Raw genomic sequence first — 23568 nt, forward strand, 5'->3', positions numbered from 1 at the left:
GGGGGGGAGTGGCTCCTCGCCGAGCCCCGGCTCCGCACCCGGCCGCGGTGGGCTCTGGCAGGGAGGGCTCCCGGGCACGGTGGGCTGGCTGGCGCCGGCAGGCCTCGGGCACCGCGGCGGGGAGTGCGGGATGCCGGCCCCGTTTTCGTGGCCATCGCTGCCATGGCACCTGGCTGCACGTGTCGCTGGTTTTCCTGTCATCCCGTGTCTCCCACCCCCGCCTTAAAACACGGCAGGTTGTTTTGTGCTGGCGCCGAGTCCCAGTTTAACACGGTTGCTATTCCCCGAGGCTCTGAAAACCTCCCCTGGAAGCTGCTGAAGGCGGTCGTATGGGGTGGCTACACTGAGTCGGGTGGGAGCCCGCAGGCTGGTGACCACTGTGCCAGGAGGAGGATGTAGTGCTGGGGCTGCTCTATCCTGCAGCCATGGGGGCTGCCAGCATCCCCCCGTGAGGAGCAACCACTGGAGAGGAAGGTAGCAGGGAAAAAGAATGCAGACATCTGCTGAGCAACTATCCTAAGGAGATGCACAAACTTCATCTGCCATATGATTATTGCACACTAAAGAGCAGGCAGCCCAGGCTCTGGGTGCTACCAAGCTTTTAAATTCACCTGTTCTTGTTTTTGCAGTTTCATCTTATACATCTTCTTACACATGTGTACACCGCCCACGCAGCAGGTAAGAAGCCCTCTCAGCCTCCTGGCTGGGTGTTCAGGCCATGCCCCATGTCTCTTGAGAGGGCTCAGTCAGGGATTTACACCAAACAGTGAGTCCGTATATTGGATGACACTGTGATAAATACTTGAGAGGAAATGATGCCCAGTTTTGCCCTTACCTCAGCTTCTAACAAACATCCTGCCTCTTCAAAACGGAAGCTGTGACTGCTTTACAAGGAACTGATCTCAAAAGGAGTTGATCCCCCTTAAGCAATGAGTCTGTGAATCCTCAGACAGTGGAGGGGAGGTGTTTCTGTGTCTGGCTGAAGCAAGGTCTCATTTTCCTTGCTGGGAAGCATGAGCAGGTCCAAACAACAAAGGCTCCACCAGGGCTGTCTTGTCAGTGAGGTGGTTTAACTCCTTCAAGTTGCAGAGCTGCTGTGGGTGCATCCTGTGTGAGGATATCTGTCTATCTATCATCTATCTATCTATCTTTTTGCTGTGATAAAACTAATTTTTTGTAATTGGCAAAAAAACCCAAAGATTGTCAAGTGAGTTGAGAGACATGATCTGAGTGTACGTGGGACTCTTTCCTTGGCCGGACCATGGTGCAAGCTTTGCACAGCAGTGTGGGGCACTAGGGCCATGTGCACGTTGTGCTAGATTTGGCTGTGGCTGTGCGCTGGGCCTGTGCCAGCGGTTGAGGAAAAGCAATGGGCCTGCTTGCAGAGATAGAGCCAGCTCTGCAATACAGCTAGGCTGGGGGGGACCTCTGTGTGCTAATCCTTCACCCCCTTGCACCTTTGCAAGGAAAATCCTCTGGGGAGCCGCTTGGGAATAAAGAACTGAAACTGGGTTTTGGCTCCTGAAATGACATCTGCCTTCCTGACCGTGTCCTGTCTTGAACTAGTGGCAGGGGGCCAAAGTCCTACAGGCAGTTGCCTCTCTGGGATCTCAGCAGGAGCCGTGTTTGCAGCACTGTGGCCCAAGTGAGGCAGGACAGGCATCTCACAGGGACCGTGCAGTGAAGGTGCTGTAACAGCAGCCTGCCATTTCAGGGATCTCTGTGGTGCTGGGTATTCTGACAAGCATTTGCCAGGGCTTGGCATCTTACTAGCAGTATTAGCCCCATCAGAGAAACCACAGGTGTGTCCCCAAAGCACAGATTGTTTTCTGTTGGCAAGTATCACTCTCTGCTGGTGTCCTTGCTCTTCTCTAGGGCTATGCTAGGCATCTTTGCCAGATGATACAGAGCAGGGAAGCAATGCCCCAGGCTTCCACCTTCTCTGCTTTTTCCATGGTGGGGCACTTCCATAGGTGCCTGCACAGTGTGGTTGGTCACCAGCTGGCTGTGGGTAGGCACCTGTTGCCACAGTGGGTGGGTATGGGCTTGGTCTGTGACATTGAGGAGTTGTGTAATACACTTGTGGCACTGGATCATCTTGTTCTTCTTTCTGTACCGAGGCTCTTAAATTTCAAGCACTTCCCAGTCACTAGGATTTCAGGCCTCAGCAGTGATAGCTGATCTTCCTGAAAGGTTTTGGTCTGTTGTATATTCAGGAAAAACATTTCCAGAGCTGCTCCTAGGGCACAGACCGTGTATGTTCCTGTGTCTCTGTAGCATCTAGGACCTCTGTGCTAAATGGAGTGAAATAAAATGTGCTCCTAAAGCCATGTGGGAACACAGCGCTGTCTCCATGGTGCCTTTTAGTAAACCACAAAGGTGGTGCTAACAGGTGTTTCTTCATCTGGGCTCCCATAGGCTGGGAGAGCATCCCTCTCATACCTGCAGAGGTTTCATGGTATGTTATTGACCAGAAAAGTTCCTTCCCGCTCCCCTAGCCATTTCCCAGAGGGACCTTTCAGTGGAGGCAGAATTGCAAATTTGTGTCTCTGCAGTCCAAGAGAAAACACAAAAAATCATGGGCTGGTGAGTTTGCCAGATGAAATGGATGGAAAGTACTTGAAGAGAGAGGTCCTTAAACACACTCTCTCAAGGGAATGGAGGCAAAAGCACAGGGGCTTGAGAGTGTTTATATGGCTTTGAGTACAGCAGTAGCTTCTTCATGCTTTGTTGGTTTAAGTTATGATGATGGCATGTTTGTCCTTTTCTGCAATTTTGACAGGATACATGTACTTGCAGAACCCAAGCAACGATTTTGTGACAGCAGTCCCAGGTAAGTAGGTGCTCAAACAGTGCTTGCTCGAGGGCTGGGGACTGACAGGGCTCAACCAGAGCAGACCCTTGGCCATTGTCTTGCTACTGCTTTCCCCGCTGTCTCCAGAAAAGCAGACTGAGATGTTCCATGCTTTAAGGGCTCCCTCCAATTTTCTCTTTCAAGTTTTCAATCAAAAAACTGGGCTTGATTCAAGCCTTGCCTTTGTTGCCCCATCTGATCTGAGCTGCCCAACTGAGATATTGTGGGGTAGGATGGTGTGTGTGGTGCAAGGTGACCAGACTCATGGGAGCCACAGGCTGCTCTCTCCTGGAGGATACAGTCCAGCTTTAGGAACAGAGCTGCTGTCTGCATGATGTGATCAAACTACAGCTTGACAAGCCAGGGCAACAGTATCTTGATAACATCTCTTCTCCGTTACCTGTGTGGGTCTCGAAAAAGGCTCCACAAACCCATTGCCCTGCTGTTCCCTGTCCTGACTACCCTGGTACCCTCTCCCACCATGGCCTCTCACTGAGGGATGAGCAACTCCAAATTTGCCCTGGGCACAGGAGAGTAACCACTAACCTGCTGTAAAACCTCACCCACTTTCCACGGCACACCCTGACTGTAACATTATTACTATTTTTACTGTCATACCTATGGTATAGTTAGGTGGTAATAGTGAGGCAAAAGAAATGCAATGATGAAACTCCCCCAGGGGTTTCAGAGAAGTAATGAAATGACCCTTTCTGCACATCCACTGGTAACTAAAACCAGACCTATCACTTCAAAACTCTTTTGTTTTTTAGTTGACAACAACCAGCAGGAGAGTGTTGGGAAATTCAGTGCCACAGAAGGTGAATGCGCAGGGGGTGGTAGTGGCATTTTGCAGGTGTGGGGAGCCATAGGGCGTGTGTATGTGTGTGTGTTCCATCCTAGGCAGGGAAGGATAGCCCCAGCAAACACATTTCATGTTTCATAACTTGTGCATGTTACTAAAATTTCACAATCTTGCTGTTCTTGCTAGGCTTGTGTGGGGAACCCAACAGATGATATGGACCCCCTCATGGGGTGCTATGACAGCTCGACCATCTGCAAGAATATTGTCACTGTCCAAGCCCAAGAAAGATTATAGCGAGTACCAGTGCAGGTCAGTGACGTGGTAGCACATCCTGGGGAAGGAGGCAGCTCAGAGCATGTTCTCTAGGGGGGCATACTGGCTCCCAGGGAAAGGGGAGATGCGATGTCCTCTCCTGAAAAGGCTGCCCCACAGGTAGCTCCATGGCACTGAAACTCACCAGGCTGTTTTGTGCTTGGAACAGGGGCTGGCTGAAGCAGGGAAGAAAGTGCTATGGGAGCATAGTCACCCTGAGTACTTGACTTCCAAAATGGGGAGGAACTGGCGAGTGCTAAATTTTGGTGCCTTTTTTATTTCCTCATACCCACTTCCCAGCTGTGAGAAGGACTTCTGCAACACATAGTTGCTGGTCTGATTAGAGCTCTGGGTTCCCATCAGCTGCCATAGGAGCTTGTCTTGATCTCAGTCTCCAAGCACAAGGGAGCATGTTCCTCTGCTGTAACAAAAATACCCATCCAACAGCTCTGCTTTGGTTTGAAGTAGACATCATGTGCATGCATGCATTCCTTGATGGAATGTGTGTGTTGCACCTGCGAGTAGAGAGGAACTGTCCCTAGAATGTTCCCTGTCCTATTGGGGCTGATGCAGCCCAGACAGGCATCTGGACACAGTTAATGATCCCCTGCATCCTCTTGGAGTCTGACCTAAATCTTTAAAATAAGGTTAAGAACAGAGAAGTCTTGCAGTGTTCTGCTGCTGGAAGGAATCCAGGTCTCTTGCCTTGAGTTAAACCTCTGCTGTCACTGCATGGTGAAAAACTAGACCATGCTTTGTAATTGGAATGAAAAATTATGTAAAAAGTATAAATCACAGTGGTGCTAGATGATGCTGCATTACTTGAAGCAAGTCATCTGTAGCTCTGTTGGAGGAGATGAAGCTCTTGTGGAGTCAGGATGGTGGTTGCTCGTCTGTAAGAAGTCCTAGCAATGAGGATGGAGATGGAACTGTGTTGCACTCCTGGCTTTCCTCTGCCTGGAAGGATGTCAAGACATGCATGTCTGTAGTTTTATCCCCTCTGCCAATGTCATCGGTGATGGGCTCTCATCCCTCTGAGAGCTTCTTCCTCTTGCTAAAGGTGTCTATATGACAGCCCTTCCTGCCTTTCTGCTTACCTCTGCTTGCTTCTTCCCTGGTGATGACAGGCATAGTCCAGCAATTAAGCTTGATTGAAAGCTGGATGAACAAGGCACTAGGGGAGATACCATGATGAAAGGAGCTACAAGGGCACAAGGTGCTGTCAAGCCATTGTAACAAAGAGGTTTCTGAATTGGCAGAGCTGACCAACATAAATGCTGCTGGCTGTTGTGGGGCAGCTTCTTTAAATGGTCCAGGAAAAGCCTAGACTTTAAATGCACTGAGGGTGCTTAAAAGAGGACTCTTCAGATGCAAACAGCATTTAAAGTGAGGAAATCTCAGGTATAAATGCCTATTTGTTCATGGCTTTTCCATGTGCACCAGGGCCAGCTTTTTTACATGCAGCAGGCATAGATGTTTAACCAGACTTAGGTTACCATCTGCTAAGATCATGTTCTCTGTCAGTTGCCTTTTGCTGACTCTTTCGTTCTGTTCCTCAAAATCCTTCCTTCTGTACAGATGCAGACCAGTGATCGGTGGGCGTCCCCCGCTAGCGAAGTTTGGCTACCCTTCTGAACGGCTGCTGAGGTTGGCTGAACCTAAAAAATACCTCCCTGCTTACCTGGAACAAAGGTGAGAGGCTAGAAAGCCTATAGGGTGCTATAGGTAGGGCCTCGGGCCTTGTAGCATCAGTGCGTCTTCAAAGTAATAAATGCAGGAACAGAGGATGGGTAAACAGAGGGCAAAATGCAGAGCAGAGTCTCTGCTGGGATTAGAACTTCTGGATTCTCTCATGGGATGAGTTCTGCACTGAAATGGCCACAAGACAAAGCTGCCTTCTACTGCAGCAAATGTGAGGCTTAGACACACCAGCTGCAGGCGGAGTGGGGAATATCTGTGAGTGGCATGCCGTGACTCTCTGCTTCCAGAGCCCGTGAGTCCCCCGAGTGGCCCGTGTCCCCGGCTGCACGGAACTATAATGCCTCCCAGCGGATCCTGGAGCTTGCCCAGCCAAAGCCGCTGCACCCAGACTTCCTGCCGGCCAGAGAGGTGAGGAGGAGGTTGAGTGAGATTTGGAGGGTGCAGGGATGCAGCAAACTGTCCTGAGATTTTAGATGCAGTATGCCACCCCTGGATATGCCACCTCTGGATGTGCCCAGTGTGTGCTCTGGAGGGGAGAAGCTGTCTGGTTCTGCTGGGGTTTATGACACTGAGAGAAAGTGCGTTTTCAGAGAAGAATGTTGTCTTTGCAAATCTCCTGCTGGGAGACAAAAAACAGGCAGGTTGGAGCAGCCTAGTATAGCAGGAGAGCCAAGGGAGGCATCTGGGCTGCATCCTCTGATAAAGCAGCCTGGGAAAGTGGAGAGACCTGTTGGAAATGGCGTGTTTAGCTCTTAGGGAGTAGTCATGTTTGTAGCTGGGCAGCTGTGCTCCTGTCTGAGTACACAGGGCCCATGAGATTGCAATCCCTGTGCATATTTTAACTACAATTTACTAGAAGCCTAATTTAGAGACATATTTCTGAGCTTGTTCCTTTTAGGTGGGTCATTGCTTTGGCAGGGGTGAAAGGGATTGGAGCAATCTCAGATTACACTCATTTCCATGGCAAAGGCTAGGTTTTCTGCATGCAACCTCTGGGGCTGGGAAATGGGAGGCTGGGCTGGAGCAGGACTGGGCAACAGTAACCCTGTGAAAAATAGGGGAAGAAGTCCCCTGCTGGAGAAGTAATCATTTTTTTCTGTAGGAATGCAGTTAACTGTACCAGCAAATTTACCCTGAAATCTGAGTGTCTCTCCTTAGCAGGGAAGTCACTTGATTCAGACAGGAAGATGAATATTAAAAACATGGAAGAAATTCCTCTGCACTTTTACCTGGCTACACAGGGTCTCATTACAGGCACTCCCCTCCTGGCTCTGAGTGGGCAACAGCTGGGGAATCCCTGTAGCACCAAAATTACCGAATAGTTCAGGTGAAAGAAAAATAATAGCTTCTGAAAAAGTAAGTGACCATGTCTGCAGAGGAAGGGTGCTGGGCTGCTCATCCTTGTGGAGAGGGAGCATGTCCCTATGGGCTGCTGTACAAGCTCTGTGTCTGCACATCCCTCCCCCATTCTGGACCCATGCAGGTGCCAACAGAGGTTTCCAAGTTTGCGACCTCGGCCAGTGCATCGGCGCGGATCCAGCAACTGGCAGAGCCCTTGATCAGGGAGATGACGTGCTGCTCTAGGCACACCCATCCTGGTCCTGCCATCTCTGCGGTAAGGCAGCATCACCCAGGACCCTACATGGATGGGACTCTTGGCAGAGGAGAGGGCACGGGAGCTCAGTCACTCGTGGCTCTCTTCATCCAGCCCTCATGCTTCTCTCCATGAGGCTGGCACAGCTGCTTCCTGAGCTGGAAAGCAGGGCTTGTGCTCCATTCAGTGCATGAACTGACTCCCAGCACAAATCCCCAGAGAATGGTGGAGCTGTGCCTAGCCTGCATTTGTGGGGATGGGGAGAGGTGGACAAGTGCCTAACTGGGATCTCTGGTGCTGGGCGTGGGTTGGGCAAAGGGCTGTGAGTAATAGGAGGCTGGAGGGCAGGTTGTGGGACTGGCCAGGCAGTGATTTCTCCTTCTACGGTTTGTCTGGTGCCAAACACAGCTGAGGACAGGATCGTGTCCCATCTGCATGTGGTCAGTGGCTGTGAACCTGGTTACACTGAGTTAGTTGCAGGCTGAGCACCCCTAAATGCCAGAAGCACCTCTAAGGACCTTCTTCCCCATTCTTTCACAGGTTTCCAGGTCTCAGAAGGTAATTGTGAGCCCTCGGACCATTGAGCTGTCGAGGCCAAAACAACTCCACGCAGACTATGCACACCCGCGGGATCCTGAGTGGCCCGTGACAGAGGCTGCCAAGCGCGCAGTGGCTACACCAAGGGTTCTGGAGCTGGCCCAGCCTAGCGCAAGGTAGGTACTGCTTCCCTGTCACGGGGAAATGATCAGCTGCCAGCCCATTTTGTGTGGCTCGTGGCACCTAGTTCATTTGTGTTTGGCCAGAGAGATTAGGCCAAGATTAGGAAGCGCTCTGCCAACATGCATGGATTTTACATGTCTGGATGTGTTAATGCTACATGGATTGCAGTTTAAAAAGCCCTTTTGAGGTGGAAGGAGAGTCAAAAGAGAAGAAGCAGGAACTTTCTAATTCCAGCAGGAATTACTGTTTGGGACTTCTTATTAATTGCAGTTATAAAAATCAACCAGCTGACAAAGGGCAGAGTGTACGACATTCATGTTGCCCAGCACGTTGCAGCTGACCTCAGCCCAGTCTGCAGGATGTGCTGGGGAGGATTCACAGAGGGTGAGGGAATGCCTGGCTGTAGCAGCTGTGAGAGATGTCCCTCTCCTGACAACAACAGTGGAGGTGTGATGCCTTTTGTCCTCCCTTGACAGGGAAGGGCAGGCATAGGTGAAGGTGTGGGAGCTGGCAGGCAGCTGACAGCTGGCCTTGCTCCAGTCAGGATTGACCATCCCTACCCTCTCTCCTCCAGACCTCGTGTGGGCTTGACTGCATACAACCCAGATGCATTCAGAGTGAAGGAGGCTGCTTTGAAGGCAGCTTGTTCTCAGCGGCTCCAAGAACTAGCTCAACCAATTCTGCGCTAAGCTCCCTCAGAAATGCTCCTGCCAGCTGCCCACATCACCCCTTGAACATCACTCTCTCTGTGCAATGGCTGGAAAATCTACTTGAACAGAGCACAGAGGCAGCACTCAGCAGTAACACTTTCTGGGAATTCAAATAAAATCATCATTCCTTAAGATTAGTCTTCAGGGAAAATTAGCAGAATTTGACCAAATGTGGGAAGATTCTCTCCCTAGGATGGGTTATGTCTGAAGTTTCTCTCTTGATTGTTTTGCTGTAATAGTTTAAGATGTAACAAAACAACTGCTGGGGGAAGGAACTGTCCTTTCATGCAGGGAAGTGTGGCAAACCAAACCCAAGAGCACGCAGTAAGCTGATGCAACACAACTCCTGAATTTGGGTTCAAAAATTTTTGCTGAAGTTTAAACATCTCCTGACACCCAGAAGTTTTGTGCTTGTGACAGAAGTAGATATACAAAAGGCTACAATGTATGTTGAATTGGCTTGGATTTGGGGCCTGTTTTCTCAAATACCTGGAGAACAGGCAGACCCAGTTACATAGCTGGGTTAAATCTGTGTGGTTCAGATACTCAGTTGTGTGACCCCAGACAAAATAAGAGAGCTCTGCATTGGGATTTTTGGAGCCTAACTCAAAAAAGCAGATTTCCCCTCAGAGTAAGAGAGAAGGCACACTGCAAGGGCTAAGCAGAAAACAGGTATTGATGCCAGAGTCTGCAGAACAAATTCTGAGCTCCAGCTGGGTCTGTGGGTGAGTCACTTTGGCAGCTGGATTGCAGGGGAACAACACAGCCTGTGTGGGGCATGGCATAAGGGAGAATGCTTTTATCTGTTTCCTACAAGGTCGGTGTGTTTTGCACTGGCTGCCCAACCACTGGCGACAGGCTGGAGATACTGAGGCAAGAGAGATGCTCACCAGGAAGAGAAAAAAGCCACAAATGAAAGCATATGGCAGTTTCAGAGCCAATGTATTTTAATCTTCCCTGTGTTAAGATGGTTCTCCTTCCAAAGGAGTAGAGGGCAGGTGACCACAAACCAGAAGGGGATTAATCAGAGGATCCATTAATTGATTCAATAATCCACTAAGCAGAGGACTTTTGAAGGCTTTTGAACAAGGTAAGGTCACTGGGCAATGGTGCTGGTTATTTTTAGAGCAGGCATTGCCCTATGCCAGGATGGATGAGAGTTTGGACTTTGTGCAAGAGGCCCAGTGCAACTGCATTCCTCAGGCTTGAGAATGGCCAGGAGGAGACTGGGGTCTTCCCCTAAAGCCCCTACCCTGTGGGGGAACCCCAGCACCACCAGCCTCTGCCACCCTGGCAGTTAGGGTATGTGTGGGGCTGTGTGGGCTGCCATGCATGGACCCACAGGTGCCTTAGGAGATGAGGCTGCTCATGGCTGTCCCTGTGGCAAGAGGGGAAACCCACAGTGCCCACTGAGGCTGCCTGGGAGAAATGCTGCCCTTCCAGAGGAAGGAGTCTGCCTCCTGTCATGGGGGCAGGGAGCACGAGCAGGGACAACACAGCTCCTCTCATCAAAAAACTTATTATTGCACTGGGAAAAATCCCAAAACAAGCCACGAGTTCTTTCTCTTTAGTGACCTTTAACAGAAAGGTAAAAAAAGGCATTCAAGGGGTGCTTCGCTTGGTCTGATTATGGTCTAGGCACTTGGTTTGCCAGTATCCAGAGCTGATTCAGGCATGTTGAGCCAAACCAGGTCACCTGAACAACATACCTGGTTTTCCAGATGTCCTACTCTTTGGATGATCTGTACCTTAAAGCTAGCACACATACTTTGCTTCTGAGGATTGTAAGGAAAAGGAATCTTTATTTCTTCCTTCTATATTTGAACATACATCATGGCAAATTTCCTGCAAGCCTGGGACAAGGGCATGAAATTGCATTTTCCTGTGCAGCTGCTGTTAATGGTTTGGAATCACTAGACAGGTTATCAGCCATCAAAAGTTGTATACACACATGTATATACATATATATAAAATGGGATTTTTTCTGGTTATGTACATGTTAAATAAAACTTATGTTAAATAGCAGAGTATTTGTATTGCAAAACCTATTGCAACAGAAGAACCCCAAGGAAACCCACTCTGAAGAGCTTCACCATCATTTATAAGAGGCAAGGGGATTGGAGCAGCATCCTCTAGTCCCTGACAGACCCGCTTTCTGAGGGTAGCCCTTCAGACTTCCTCCACTCTGCCAGGCGCTGCTTGAACCATTTCTGGAGGGAAAGAACAAAACAGAGGTTGAGTGCACTGGGCTGAGTGAAGCCTCCGAATAACTTTGCTCAAGGTGCAGATGTGGTCAGCACGTGGGACCACGTGAGGGGAACTCCTGGTGCTGCTGCCTTGTAGCAAGGTGCTGTTCCCGGGCAGTACAGGCAGCAGGACAGCCGCTCCTGACCGAACGGTCTTTTAACCTACGTCTGCACCTCTTTCCAATTCATTTCTCTTGCTCACTTCAGACCTTGACAAGCATGGGTAAGTCCTTATTGCTGTGAGTCCAGGTTTTTCTTGCAAACAGAGTAACAGACTGGCTAAGGAGCTGGATGGTGTCTGTTTAAATGACTGGAGCAGTGAAACAATCACTTGCAGGTCCAAAACTGACAGGAATCAAAAGCTCACCTGTTTCAGAAAGCATGAGAGGTGGCACTCAACAAATTTAAGAACAAATATATTTTTTAAATTGTTTAAAAATTGTCTTGGTCTTCAGGCAATATGCATGTCTATGTTAGGAGTAACTTAGCACTATGTCTGTAGTAACTTAGCATCTGCAAGCCCATTCCAAGAGCTGCTGATTCCACTTCAACACAGACAAAATTAAAAATAGATAAAATGTATCTGGTTAAAGTTACACTACCTAAGAAGAAAAGTAAGAGAAGAGATATAAGTCATGTGCCGGAAGCACAGCTTAGCCTTTTGTTTGGCAATGTGCCTGTGATTCCTTTTGTTGCAGCTCATTTTGTTGCTATATTTGTTCATGGCTATTTTTGAAGCTATTATGGTCCGTAATGATACAACCTCGGTGCTCTCTACAAGTGTCTCTCGCACTCACACTGCCTTTGACCACATCCAGTCAGAAGACTGACAGCCTAGCCTCCTCCCAAAAATTTCACTTTCTGTCCTAAACCACCATCTCCTCTTTGCATCTCATTGTTACTTAATTTTTTATTAAAATGGCTACTATTTCTAGACGATAAAGCTCTCCAGATCTCAGGAGCAATGACTCCCTGTGTTCTATGCAATGCAGGCACTTTGCAGCTCACCACCCCAGTCTTGATCCTGTCCCTAACATGACCTTCATCTTCAGATCTCTCGGAGCACTCTAGACTAGTGGAAAAAGATGGCTATCAGGGAAGATTTTAAGACATCTAAAGAGGTGCCTTGGGTGTATATGGCCTGTGTTTACAACTTGCTGTAGGAAAAAAAAAAGGAACAGTGCCATTTCTATGGAGAAGAAGGTATTTTAGGGGTACTGCCTCCTTGCTGCCTCAAACAAGCAGTGATTGATACCTGCCTGTCACTAAAGCACAATCCACACCAGCCGAGGACTATCAGTGCAATGGATGCTGTCCCAGCATCTTTCCCTGGGACAGGCTAAATGCTGACATTGCCTGCTCGGCTTTTATATCCCTTTGGCTTTGCTGAGGGAGAGCCAGGCTTGGCAGCTCTCTGCAAACTGCTGTTAACTTTTCCAGTGGGTTGGATTTCTTTTCTATACCCATAAATGCTATGGGTCTAGTAGACACCTGCGTCACAGTGAGCTGCACTGCCACCTGAAGGAACTGGGAAGAAGCCGTTTGCTTCTGAAGCCCATGGTAGCCTGCAGGTAGCCAGGTGGAGCACAGGGCTTGGTGGAATTCCTAGACAGGGGCAGCCTGTCCCTGTGGAGGGGTATTTGGAGGCTTCTATGTCTCCTGGAGAGGCTGACAGACTTGCCTGACATCTGGGCTTAGGGACACTGAGGCGGAGGGTGCAGAGCCTGAGCATGTCCCACATCACATCCTGCAGGAGTTGCATCTATCCTCTGTCTGTTTTAAAATGACAGTAGTTTCTTCAGACCTTAAAGCCAGCAGTAGTTTGTGCATCCAGGATTATCAGAAATGGTTTGGAAGAGCAGCATGCACGGGCTGTACATTCAGGAGCAGAAACATGTGGGTTGCAGGAAGGATGTGGGGTACAGGGAGGTGCTGTGTTGCATTAGAGCTCTGTGGGTGCAGTGTAGAGTTAGGGGTGTGCTGGGGTTTGCAGAGGTGCAGAAGAGACTTGTAGGCGCAGTGAGGAGTACGCAGGATGCACAGTGATCCAGGGAGTGCAGGCAGGGAGCACATGGGGCACAGAGGAGTGCAGGCAGTGTGGGGGCATCATGAGAGGGGCAGGGACTGCTGTAGGAAGCCTGTGCAGGGGACAGACGGGTGCAGGTGTATGATAGAGAGACCAGGACAGGAGAGGCAGGAGATGTGGGGCACAGAGGCATGCAGGGGGAGTGGGGCTGGTGCCAGGGTAGGGATGAGGGACATACACTCACCAGAGTCTGCTCCTCAGAGAGCCCGGTCTCCGCCGCGATGAGGCACAGCGTGGTGGGGTCAGGATGCTTGTTCACCTTGCAGAAGTGGTACTCCAGGATCTCCAGCTGCTCCTCAGTGGGAATCACTGGCTTTTCCATGGCCATCTCCTCCTGGGGCAGGGCTATGGGGCCAGGCACTGTAGAGAGGGGCCGGTGTCATTGCTCAAGCTGGGAGTGGCCACCGGTGGGGCCACAGTTGCTGAGCCCCAGATTTGCAATCCGTGTCCCCACCAGCCTCCCTCCCCCCCCCGCCGTGGCCTCTGGCTGCAGCAGGGCTCAACTCCCTTCCCAAAGACATGCCAGGGAACTCAGCTGGGAGCGCCAGCCCCCCAGCAACTCCTGTCTCAGTTTCCTCAGTGCAGAGACCGCACGCCAGCAGTGCCCAGCGCTGAGCTGCCTCACCATCCTCAGCTGGCAGGAAGCTGCAGGCTGCTCAGCGCTCCCCTGTTGCTGTATTTATAGCCAGTGTGACTCCCATGGGAACGATTCCTGTTTACAGCCGTATTTAGGCCTGGGCGTCACTTAGGAGTCATGTCACAGAAATGGGCATGTTCAGGGGGTTAATTTAAAGATATTAGTTTAAAAAATTATTTGTCCTCTCGGTGAAGGGACAATATCTGGCATCTAGCCTAGTGGGTTGTTGGTTTTTTTGTCCCTATTTCCCAGTGATCAGGCAAGTTTGTGCAAAGGAATCACAAAACAGAGGATACAAGATCTTCTGGGAGCATGGTCTTTGACCCAGCAACCACTCTATTTCCCCTCCTGGTCAGTGTCCTGGTCCTTCTCTTAGCAGTGTGGCTGGCCATGAGACGGTAAGCTGCATTGTTTTAAGTAATATTTAATGTTACCACACATGGGCATAAACAGTTAGTCCTGTTGTTCCTGAGCATCACTGGTTGGTTGGGTTTTGGTGTATAAGTGAGGGGTCAGTCCTCGACGACTGTACCCAGTGTATGTTAGTTGCTCAGGCACTTGCTGCCTCTGCCTGTGGTCAGTGCTAGGTGCTCCCAGCAATGGCAGCAGCAAGAAGCCCATGTTTTGCTCCAGAGTAACATTTGTCCCACTTGTGCTTTGCACAATCTCTGGAAGATTTGGCCCAAAAGCACAAGCAAAACAGGTGCATCTTGGGTATGTCCCACACCTCTCCTCTGCTGGGCTCCAAGTTTGTTTCCACGTGGCAGAGGGTCAAGCTTGCCAATTCAGTCAACTAAAACACGAGGCACTGTCCCCACACAGCATGCACACGTCCCTTGATGCTGAATCACTGTGGTGTTTCCGAAACCAGGCTGTGGGGTATTGGCAGGGGAGGAGCTGGTTGCAAAAATGTGGCCTTTCTTGATCTGCTGTCCTGCTGTCCCAGTTGCCCGGCCCGTCTCTGTCAGGTTGGCTGGTTGGTGTTGCTGGCTCTCCAGTGCTGCCAGGAGCCCTTTGCCCACCTCGGGACTTCTGTGGGCCATCTGCTGCAGACCTGGCCTGCCTCCACATTGCAGTCCAGCTTCTCCTTCCCTTTGGCTCTGGGATATAACCCCAGAACATCCATCATGCTGCACTCCTACTGCATAGGTTTAAACCCAACTGCTTTCTTGGTTGACTGATAACCCACCTTAAGGTACGCTGGGGTATTGAGTGCCCCAGGGCTTTTACTTGCTGACAGAATTGCTAGGATGGAGGTAAGCTTCAAAACTGTCTTGCAGCTTGCAAAGAGCCAGGCTTAGCGAGAGGCTGGAGAGATCCTCCTCTTTGAACTTTACCTCATAAAGCAAAGATCCCCCTGAGTCTCCTCTGCAGAAAGTGCTTTGACTAATAAAAGAGTCCTCTGGCATTTGAGTAGGGGCTTATAAATAGACCAGGGCTGGTTGTGAAACAGCCCACTCTGCTTGAGTCACTTGGTAAATACTCATTGTAACTCAGTGGTTGTGTAACTCTGGAGCACCTCTGAGCGTGATGAAGTGCTGGTAGACACTATCATCCACCAACCCGGGATGGACTGGGGAAAGACCATCTTTAACTCCAGGTACTGCAAGACTACAGACAAGCTGGCCTTGTCTGCAGAGCGTTGCAGCTGCCTGGTTTTCCTGGGGTCAGCTCAGTTCAGAAGCATCCATATAGGAACGGGGCAGACATAATTCAGTTCCTCGTGCACGTGAGGTAGTAGAAGTCTGCTGAATGCTGCTCACCTACCTTAGGTGTTTGGAGACCTCTGGAAAAGATGCAGGGGTACAAGGAGGACCCCTGCAACTGAGGTGCTGCTCTCCAGCACTGTGGCTGCCAGGCTCTCCACGAGGTCACAATGCAAATGAGGCCAAGCTCAGGCCACAAGTCATGCCTGTCCTCCTCTATCAGCACACCACTGAGCCACCTGCCCTTCTCATAGAAAGCCCAGCCAAAAAAGGGCTCCTCATCACCTCCAGATCATGCATCTAGCCCAGGCCACCAGCAGGAACATGACTTGGCAGTTCATAAATCATTGTTTGCAGCCTGCCGCATTAATGTACCTTGATGTGTGTGCATGGATTTGCATAGGGAACACAGGCTTCAGCTTTCATGTTTCACCTGCACAGCTATTTCTGCTTCTGATTATCTCTAGGTTCCTGAGGCATTTCCCCGCAGGACACAGTATCTTCTACCTGCTGGCAGCTCAGGGTGCCCCAACATGTGGGATGTGATGCCCGATGGCTTTTCTTTGTGTCCCCTCTACCCCTGCTCTGGAAGGAGAACAGTTTTTACCTCTCAAGGTTGCGAGATGGGTTTCAGGAAAAGGCAAAAACCCTGGGGCGCCTGGAGGGCTTTGCAGGTCTCCCCACATCACTCCACTAGGTCCTAGAGGCTTTCAGGAGCCATGTGGCCCCTGTGCAGCATATGGCCTCTAGCACTTGGCACATCCTAGGTGCTAAAAATTGGGGGAATATGACATGACTTGAGGGCACCAGGAATGCCTAAATGCCCTGACTGGCCCTACGGAGACCACTAGTCACCCGCCCACTACTTAAATGGAGCCTCATTTCAGCCTAGGCCTGCAGCCTGGCCTTCAGACTGTCCAGGATCTCTCCCCTGTACAGGAAAGGTGACTGTCTCACATTTCTTTAAGCCTGGTAGAAACATGGAGACTCACAGCTGTTTGGCTTAGCTGCTGAAAATCACCACTTCTCACTGCTTTTTTCCTCTTAAATTTTTGACAGTGTTGAAAAAAAATTGCTTTTGCCGTGCAAGGAATGCTAGCCATTCAGAAAGGCTGTGGGGCTGCAGTTGTCATTCAGCTGGGGTTTACTCAGCTAGGCAGAAATGACAATGCCAGATGTGCTGTCACAGTGAAACTACCACACCTGCTCTGTCCTATGTGTCAAGCTAAAGACCCCTGGGGAACTCACGCTTGGCTCTGACTATTTTGGTTTTAGGTGGAGCAGTGTGAGAGCAGAAGCTTGCAAGTGGTTCAGCGGTTGCCTGGGCTGTGGGCAGCTCCAACCAGCATTGCTGTCAACGTGACAGCACCTGGTGCTCTTAGTGTGCCTGATAGGGCATTAAAATGCACCTCAGGGCCATTTTGGAGGGAGCAGACAAAAGGTAATGGCTGATGGACACAAGTTGCAGCAAGAGAAAGTCTTATTATAAATATATAGTACTGTGCCCATGTCCTGTGGCTGCACTCAGTTCCCCAGAGACATCCTGGGGGTTACTAGCAGGACACCTAGCTCTGGCCTGAAATGGGAGAGGACATCACTCTGTCTCCCAGCATGCTTGCCCAGCACTGCTAGTGCAGTCAGCATTTACTATCCTGGCAGAAGTCTGCCACTTTTCCAGAAAAGACATGATCTCTGTTTGCTCAGCTCTGCTTTTCTGAACAGTAGTCACAATAGCTGGCTGGCTGCGCAGCTTTCTAACGATTTACTGCACCCGAAGCCCCTAGAAATCTCTCTGAGCGGTAGCTCCTGCCAAGCTGATGGGGCCCCATAGCCTCTGCTGGGCTTCTTGACCCCTTTCCCAGTGTTCCCACTGTCAGGGCTGGGATGTGACTGAAGGCATCTGCATCTGGTTTTAGCTTGCAGCTATTTCCTGCCACTGCAGGGATCAAAATAGCAGTTCTCAATGCAAACGAGCCCTCTTACCCTCCCTTGCTCTGCTGCAGAGCCATGTCCTGTCCTGAGCTTTGCTTGGCCGCCTGCTGTGTAGTGCTGTGGATAACATCAGCCAGCATGGTGCACAGGATAAGGTGGGACAGAGGCTTTAAAAATAAACCGGGCCCTGCCATAAATAAGGAAAAAACACCTGTCACGCATCCTGTAAACTACCCGTCCAGTCTTTTAGAAGATAATATCGGATGGGAACAAAGCAAACAGGAGCGCAGCAGCTGCTGTAGCAGAGGCAGGACCCCGTGGTGGCCCCTGCCTGGGGTCTCTCCTGCCTGCGTGCCCTTCTGTCTGCCCCGGACATGAGCCTTCCTGCCCTGCTGGGTGCAGCTCCGACCTCCTCAGCATCAGCATTAACAGGGCAGCTCCTCCCTCCATCCCCTCATGCCCAACTGCAAACCCACCCCAGCACCCCCAACTCAAAGCCTGTCCTTACCTGGAGCTGGCAGGGCCCAGAAGTGTGTAAAACAAGAACCCCGCAGGTCCTTGGGTGACTGCTTAAGTATCTGCGTGTGTGTGTGACAGGCGGGGACCTGAAAAACCTGCCGCAAATCACAGGAGCTGCCGGGATCCACAGCCACTCTCGGGGCTGGTAATTCAGGTTTGGCACCCGCTCCCCTTGGCAGGGCTCCGCGCGTGGCTGTGCGCGGCGGGCTCCCGGTGGCCCGGCAGCCGTCGGGGCGCGCCCCGCCGCGCTCGGGGCCGGGGGCCGCTTCCTGCGGGGCTACGGAAGGGTGCAGCGGGGTGCGGCGGAAAGCGCGCTTCTGCCAGCGGAGCTCCAGCCGAGCCCGCCTGTCCCTCCCGGCCGCGCTGCATCCCGCGCCCCCGCCGTAAGGAGCCCCGCTGCCGCCTTCGCTGATGGAGCCCGGCAGCGCTCGCTGCTGCGCACGGCTGGCTTCTCATCGCGCTGTAGTATCCTGCAAATGATGTGTCCAGCTTTAACATTCCTGAGCCTGCTGTCACTTTAGTCAGCCATGTGGTCCCGCCAGGCCGCGTGTAAGGGCAGGACTAGGTCCTGGATCTGTCCTGCTGCTGCAGTCTAAGTGCCCTCAGAGGCACAGCCTGGCTGGGGATGGGGAGGCAAGAAGGGCATCCTTTCTGCCAAAGACCTCTCCTCAATTAAAGTGCCCAGGAGCCTGCAGTTCCCAGTGGGGTGCTCTGGAAGCATTAGGTAGCAGCTTAAAAAGAGACATCTTGTGGGGTGGGGTGCAGTGGGAGGGGCTGATTTTTCTCTCAGTTCATAGACAGCTGGAAGGGGATGCTGGAAAATCAGAGAGGCTGAAGAAAGGGCTCATGAAAAATTGACTATGGCTTGCAGTGGCTGAGATTATCTGCCAGAGCAAAACTCAAATTGGCACAGAATGCAAAAAGCTGTGGAGCTGACTGGAGCCAGAGGCAGGGAGCCCTGACCCTGGAGAGAAGTGGCTGCACAAACCCAGGCAGGGAACCTGCCATATGTTTAGCAGTGAGCCAAAACTGCCCTGAAGAGGTTTTGTAATGTTGGGGAAAACATGGGCCAAGGCAACGGGATTGCAAAGAGATCTGTGCCGAAGGACAGGCAGACCTGTGTCAATCTTCCTGGCAGGATGACATTGATCAAGCAAGATCCGGGGATGGCTTTACTGCCTGATAAACCAAATGGTGCTGTTCAGTGGCTGCCAGAGGAGGTTTTTGGGGGAAGACTTGATCCTGCATGCCTTGGGCAGGCACCTGGCCAAAGGAATATGCCCTGTTTATCACTGGTGCTAAGCAACAGGAGCATGGGTGGCAATTGGTGCAGATTGGACAATGTGTCCAGTGGGATGGCTCCAGTAGCTGTGGCTGGGGGCATCAGGGTGTATTCAAGGAGGCTGGAGCAGACCCCTACAGCAGGACTCAGCCGTGGATTTCAACCCCATTTTGGGAAAGTCCAGGCAGAGGTCCTGAACTGCATACTGACATTTTCTTAGGGGAGCTCTCAGGGGTATTGCTGCTTATCTGCCCCTTGCTCTATGCTCTGCTCTGGCATCTGCTCTTGGCCAGCCTTGGTGACAGGACAGATGGGAAAATATTCTGGCCCAGAAAGATTTTCCTATGTTTGTATGCTGTCTTTTTTTTTTTTTTCTTCCATGCATGTGCCCCAAGCATTGCAAAATGTGAGTAACCTGGCCCTCAGGAACAGGATGGGCTCCTCTCTTCCCTTGTTTGTTACCGTCAACAGAGAGAAAGCCTTTAATGTGGAAAAACCCTTTTCTCTTAGCCTGTGAACCCAGCCCAGACTTGCACTGGGAGCACTGGCAGTGACGTGATTCAGGCTGAGACACCCCACTGAAATGGTTTCAGAGGTGCTAGGAGTCGTGCAGTGACAGTGTGAAAGTCATGTCACAAATCTGTTCACATCTGGCTGGCATGTGTTAATGCTTTTCTGACCTTTTTAAAAATCTTTTAGGCCCCATTTCTCCTCCTGGGAGAGGGTCGAAGTACTGCTGATCACCTGTATCACCTGATATGATGAGATCCTGTTCCCAGAGGATGTCCATTGTCAGCAGAATTAGATTAAATAGAAACAAAATGCAGGGTGCATCCAGGCCCATCACAGAGACTTTTTTCCTGTTGAGAAGAAGTACAGATGTTGTGATGTGAATTTGACAATTTTGCGTAATACTGAAGCATTGCAGGGAGGAGTTGGCAGCTGCAGCCTGCATTCAGCACCCCACTCCTCTGGACCCCTCCTGCAGAGGCTTGAATATCATCCATATTGCTCCATGGCAAGATATTGGCTGAAGTCACTCTTGGGGGGGAGGTGGGGTGGGCATTGGACACACAGCTCATGCTCATCCTGGCCCAAATGTTGTCCCTTTAACACTGCATGGAGACAGCATGGAAGAAAAACATGGAAAGGAGAGGGGGGAAGCAACTTGTCAAGCCATCAGGATAGAATGGGATATAATTTAACTTTTCTGACTTGTTCATATTTCCTCCTTTTCATGTATGTGTCTCTTAAATTTTGCCATGTTTTCTTTCCTGAAAATAAGGCTTAGCACCAGCACCCCTTGTCTGGGGATTAAGCAGAGATTTTTTTTTTTTTTCCTGAGTATGTGAATTAAAAAATATGTGCTTTCCAGACTCCACCCCAACCCAAGTGTCAGAGAGAGAGCAAAAGCTTCCTTTCTCCCTCTGAACACCCCAATGCAAAGGAAAACCTCAAAAGCCATCTTCTGTTTAGTTTTCCAGTTTGTTGGGTTATTTTTCCTAGTGTGCTGGGGTTTTCTGGCTGCTAATGCAAAAAAACGTGTGGCTGGAAAGAAGGCTTTACAGAATATTTTGGCTCCCATTCAGTTAGAGAAGAGTTTTCTAACCAGCCAGTACTGACTCACAGGAAAACTCTTGCAGCTAACCAGATGAGATTCTACCTCCATATCCCACTTGCCCCATAACAGCATAAGAGATTGGTTGATCTTCAGGGTACAGCTAACAATTGCCTTTGTTGGACATCCCAACACACAGGAACTTGACTGAGTCATTGTTCTTTTGATCAGTTTTTTCCCTAGGAGAGCAGCAACACTGGTTGCAGCCCAAGAGCCAGCAGCACACAGTGCTTACCCAGACCATGCCCTGGGCAGGGGCAAGAGGAGGTGGCACAGGTGGGTCCTTGCTGCTGGAGCAGGGGTGTGCGCCTGGGCTCAGCAGTTGCCTTTTCTCCACTCTGCTTCATGCATTTTCCTCTGTTTTAAGTGGGCAGGGTTCAGCCTATCTCTCCTCAGTAGAACAGATCCAGGCCAGACAGATACTAATCAGATGTGACTTCCAATAAGATCCCTGCCTTTACTTTGTCCGTGGGATACAGTTCTGTGGATGGAAACTGCAGTGTTTTATTATTCCTCCAGTTGTTCCAATACTTCTCAGAGAGCAGTGTCATCTCATTGGTATTTCCATGTGCAATCTCTGCCTGGGGTACAGTCTTCCTCCCTACTCTCACTCTTACTAACCGGATTGTTTTGAAGTGACTAAACTGGGAGTTGATACGTGCAGTTCTTTGCCGGGAGGATTTCCAGCAGCGCTGCCGTAGCTTGTAGGCAGAACGTGCAGCAGCATGCAGAGACAGCGGCAGGGCACACACGTGGGATGGGAGCTGCTGCCGTGCCCAGCCCAGGAAAACACGGGCTCCGGCACTGGTGAGAGGCAGGCAGGGAGGAGGACAGAGTAGACTTGCAGATCCATCTCTGCCCTGGCAGTGCCAGGGCTAAGTGCAGGGGAGCGAGTGCCCTTCCACAGACTCGGATGGCTGTGCATTTTCTAGGGAGGCGGGAGGCTGGAGAATGTCTGCTGAAATCTGTTCTGTTTTGAATCTCTAGCCTGAAGCTGCCTGGTTTTGGAGGTTCTGACTGAGACACTTCAGTGAGCAAATACTTCAAGCTCAGTGAAGGGACCTTATCCGTCTCCAGAGCAGGGATGAGCTCTGTCCAAACACTTGCCTGCCACCAACATGGCCCTCTCAGTTGCAGCAGGAATGCTATCCTGAAGACCTACTTGGAGGGTCTTAGCAGGGTGAGCACAGGTGCTGACCATCCTGTGACTTTACGCAGCCTTCACCACGAAGGACAAGAACCACATTTTCCCCTGTGCTGTCCCATGCCAGGGAGCCCACGCATGCCTGGCCCTTGTGCCCACCTCATGGCAGTGGTGTCATGCAGCCAGCAGCCTGTGGTTTCTGTCAGACCAGTTTGGGTGGGCACCTGCAGAGAGGTGATTCTGGTGCTGCCAGCTGCTGGGGCATTGCCACAGGCAATGGGCAGGATGGGTCATCTCTGTGTGACACACACCACGGTCCCTGTGGCACCTGTGGTGTCCTGTGGCACTGGCAGACAACTAGAAACACTTGCAGAGTGACAATGAACAGGGAAATACTGTGATGGAGACTGGCCCTCTGCTCCACCTGCTGGGTGTCAGGGAGTGGCTTCAAGCGCACTAAGCAATTAACTTTAAAAATGTTGTTCCCTTTAGCAACCTGGTTGATAAAGAGGGCTTCTGGAAAGCTGGCAGTGACAAAGGATGCTAGCTGCCCACAGCCGTCTCTATGAGGACAGTTGAGTGAGCATAACAGAGGCACTCACAGATGCCTTCCTCATTGCTCTGACAGCCTCATCACCCCAGGGAGCGAGTCACCCTCAGTGGGACACCCCCTGCTCCTGGGAGCAACCCCCTGCTCCAACTCTGGGGGCTCAGGCAGTGCACTGTCAGAGGGTTGGCTGTGTCTAGTGTGTCTGGCAGAGAGGCTCCAGGATGGAGGAGGGTGCTCCTTGCCATCTGTCTCAGGGTATGGTGACTGGGTTGGTGGATGGGGGTGCTTTCCAGGGAGGAGTATGGGAGCAGGGAGCAGTGCTGCAGGCAAGCAGCTGGAGAGTGCTCAACACACAGAAGAGCCCAGCAGGCTCAAACAAGCACAAACAGCCTAAGGAACCTGAGCTAACAAAGCCGTACCACTGCTTAGGGAAGTCACACTCTTGTCACAGCACGTCTTTTAGCACCTTGTCCTGCTGAAAGGAAGTGGTTTGGGGGACACCCAAGGCTGGGGGACCAGTTCCCATCAGCGGTGAGGGAAGGCTCTGGAGGCTCACTGCCAATCTGAGGCTGTTTGAAGCAGAAGGAAGGCTTCTGGCACCGGTGTGGGATTGCTCTCATGTTGCTCCAAGTGTCTCTTGGCTGGCTGGTGCTACATACAGCCAGTCTGTCTGGCTTCTCTGGGTGGGTTTTTCTCCCTTCTTCAAAGGCTGTTTCCCATCCTAGGCCTAGTCCTGGCTAGTAAGATCTTCTCCAGGGTCCATGTATGTAGGGCCATGCCTCCTGTTTCTTAGGTCTCTGGTCTGGCCGCAGAAAGCCCTGCTCAGTGGGGTGGGCACAGCAGGGCTGAGCCGAGGGAGCCCACTGCAGAGCTGTGACCCCTGTGCTACTCCTGCTGTCCAGCACAAGCCTATCTGCATGGCAAGGGAGCACTGGAACAGACTGTCAGGGGTTTCCAGAGCCTGCTTCCCTTGAAATACACTTCACTTAGCAGATACTATTTTAGCAAGATACTGATTCTAGCCTCTGCTGCCCATTCACCTGTTCTGTGCATAGAAATGGGTTTGCTGACTTGGGGGGCTGAGCTGGCTTGAAAGTATCTGGCTGTAAAGGTAGCCTTGAGTTCTTGTGACTTGATTGTTCCCAACTTGATTTC

General features: G+C 51.0%; 2 protein-coding genes across 4 annotated transcripts; one reads left to right on the top strand and one right to left on the bottom strand.

Moving 5' to 3' along the window:
• The first annotated feature begins 551 nt into the window (after positions 1-551).
• LOC121672647 (testicular haploid expressed gene protein-like) lies at positions 552-10718 on the top strand. Its single transcript, XM_042045390.1, has 8 exons — positions 552-678; positions 2783-2833; positions 3843-3965; positions 5547-5660; positions 5957-6077; positions 7153-7284; positions 7804-7976; positions 8558-10718. Exons 3-8 carry the CDS (start codon positions 3865-3867, stop codon positions 8670-8672), a joined length of 756 nt encoding a protein of 251 aa, XP_041901324.1. The 5' UTR covers positions 552-678; positions 2783-2833; positions 3843-3864; the 3' UTR covers positions 8673-10718.
• Positions 10476-18009, bottom strand: LOC121672648 (homeodomain-only protein). Of its 3 annotated transcripts, none has more exons than XM_042045393.1 (3): positions 17809-18009; positions 13210-13385; positions 10476-10903 (listed from the first exon to the last, which is right to left on the bottom strand). In XM_042045393.1, the coding sequence occupies exons 2-3, from the start codon at positions 13351-13353 to the stop codon at positions 10826-10828; spliced, it is 222 nt and encodes a 73-aa protein (XP_041901327.1). In that variant the 5' UTR covers positions 13354-13385; positions 17809-18009; the 3' UTR covers positions 10476-10825. The 3 variants fall into 3 exon arrangements, with proteins under 3 accessions (XP_041901327.1, XP_041901325.1, XP_041901326.1); XM_042045391.1 differs by lacking the exon at positions 17809-18009 and adding an exon at positions 13651-13750; XM_042045392.1 differs by lacking the exon at positions 17809-18009 and adding an exon at positions 13549-13647.
• Between the last annotated feature and the right edge of the window lie 5559 nt (positions 18010-23568).

Source organism: Corvus kubaryi, unplaced genomic scaffold, assembly GCF_017639235.1.
Source record: "Corvus kubaryi isolate FWS band 111438036 unplaced genomic scaffold, C.kubaryi_AGA036_p1.0 64810, whole genome shotgun sequence".
Classification (NCBI taxonomy): Eukaryota; Metazoa; Chordata; class Aves; order Passeriformes; family Corvidae; genus Corvus; species Corvus kubaryi.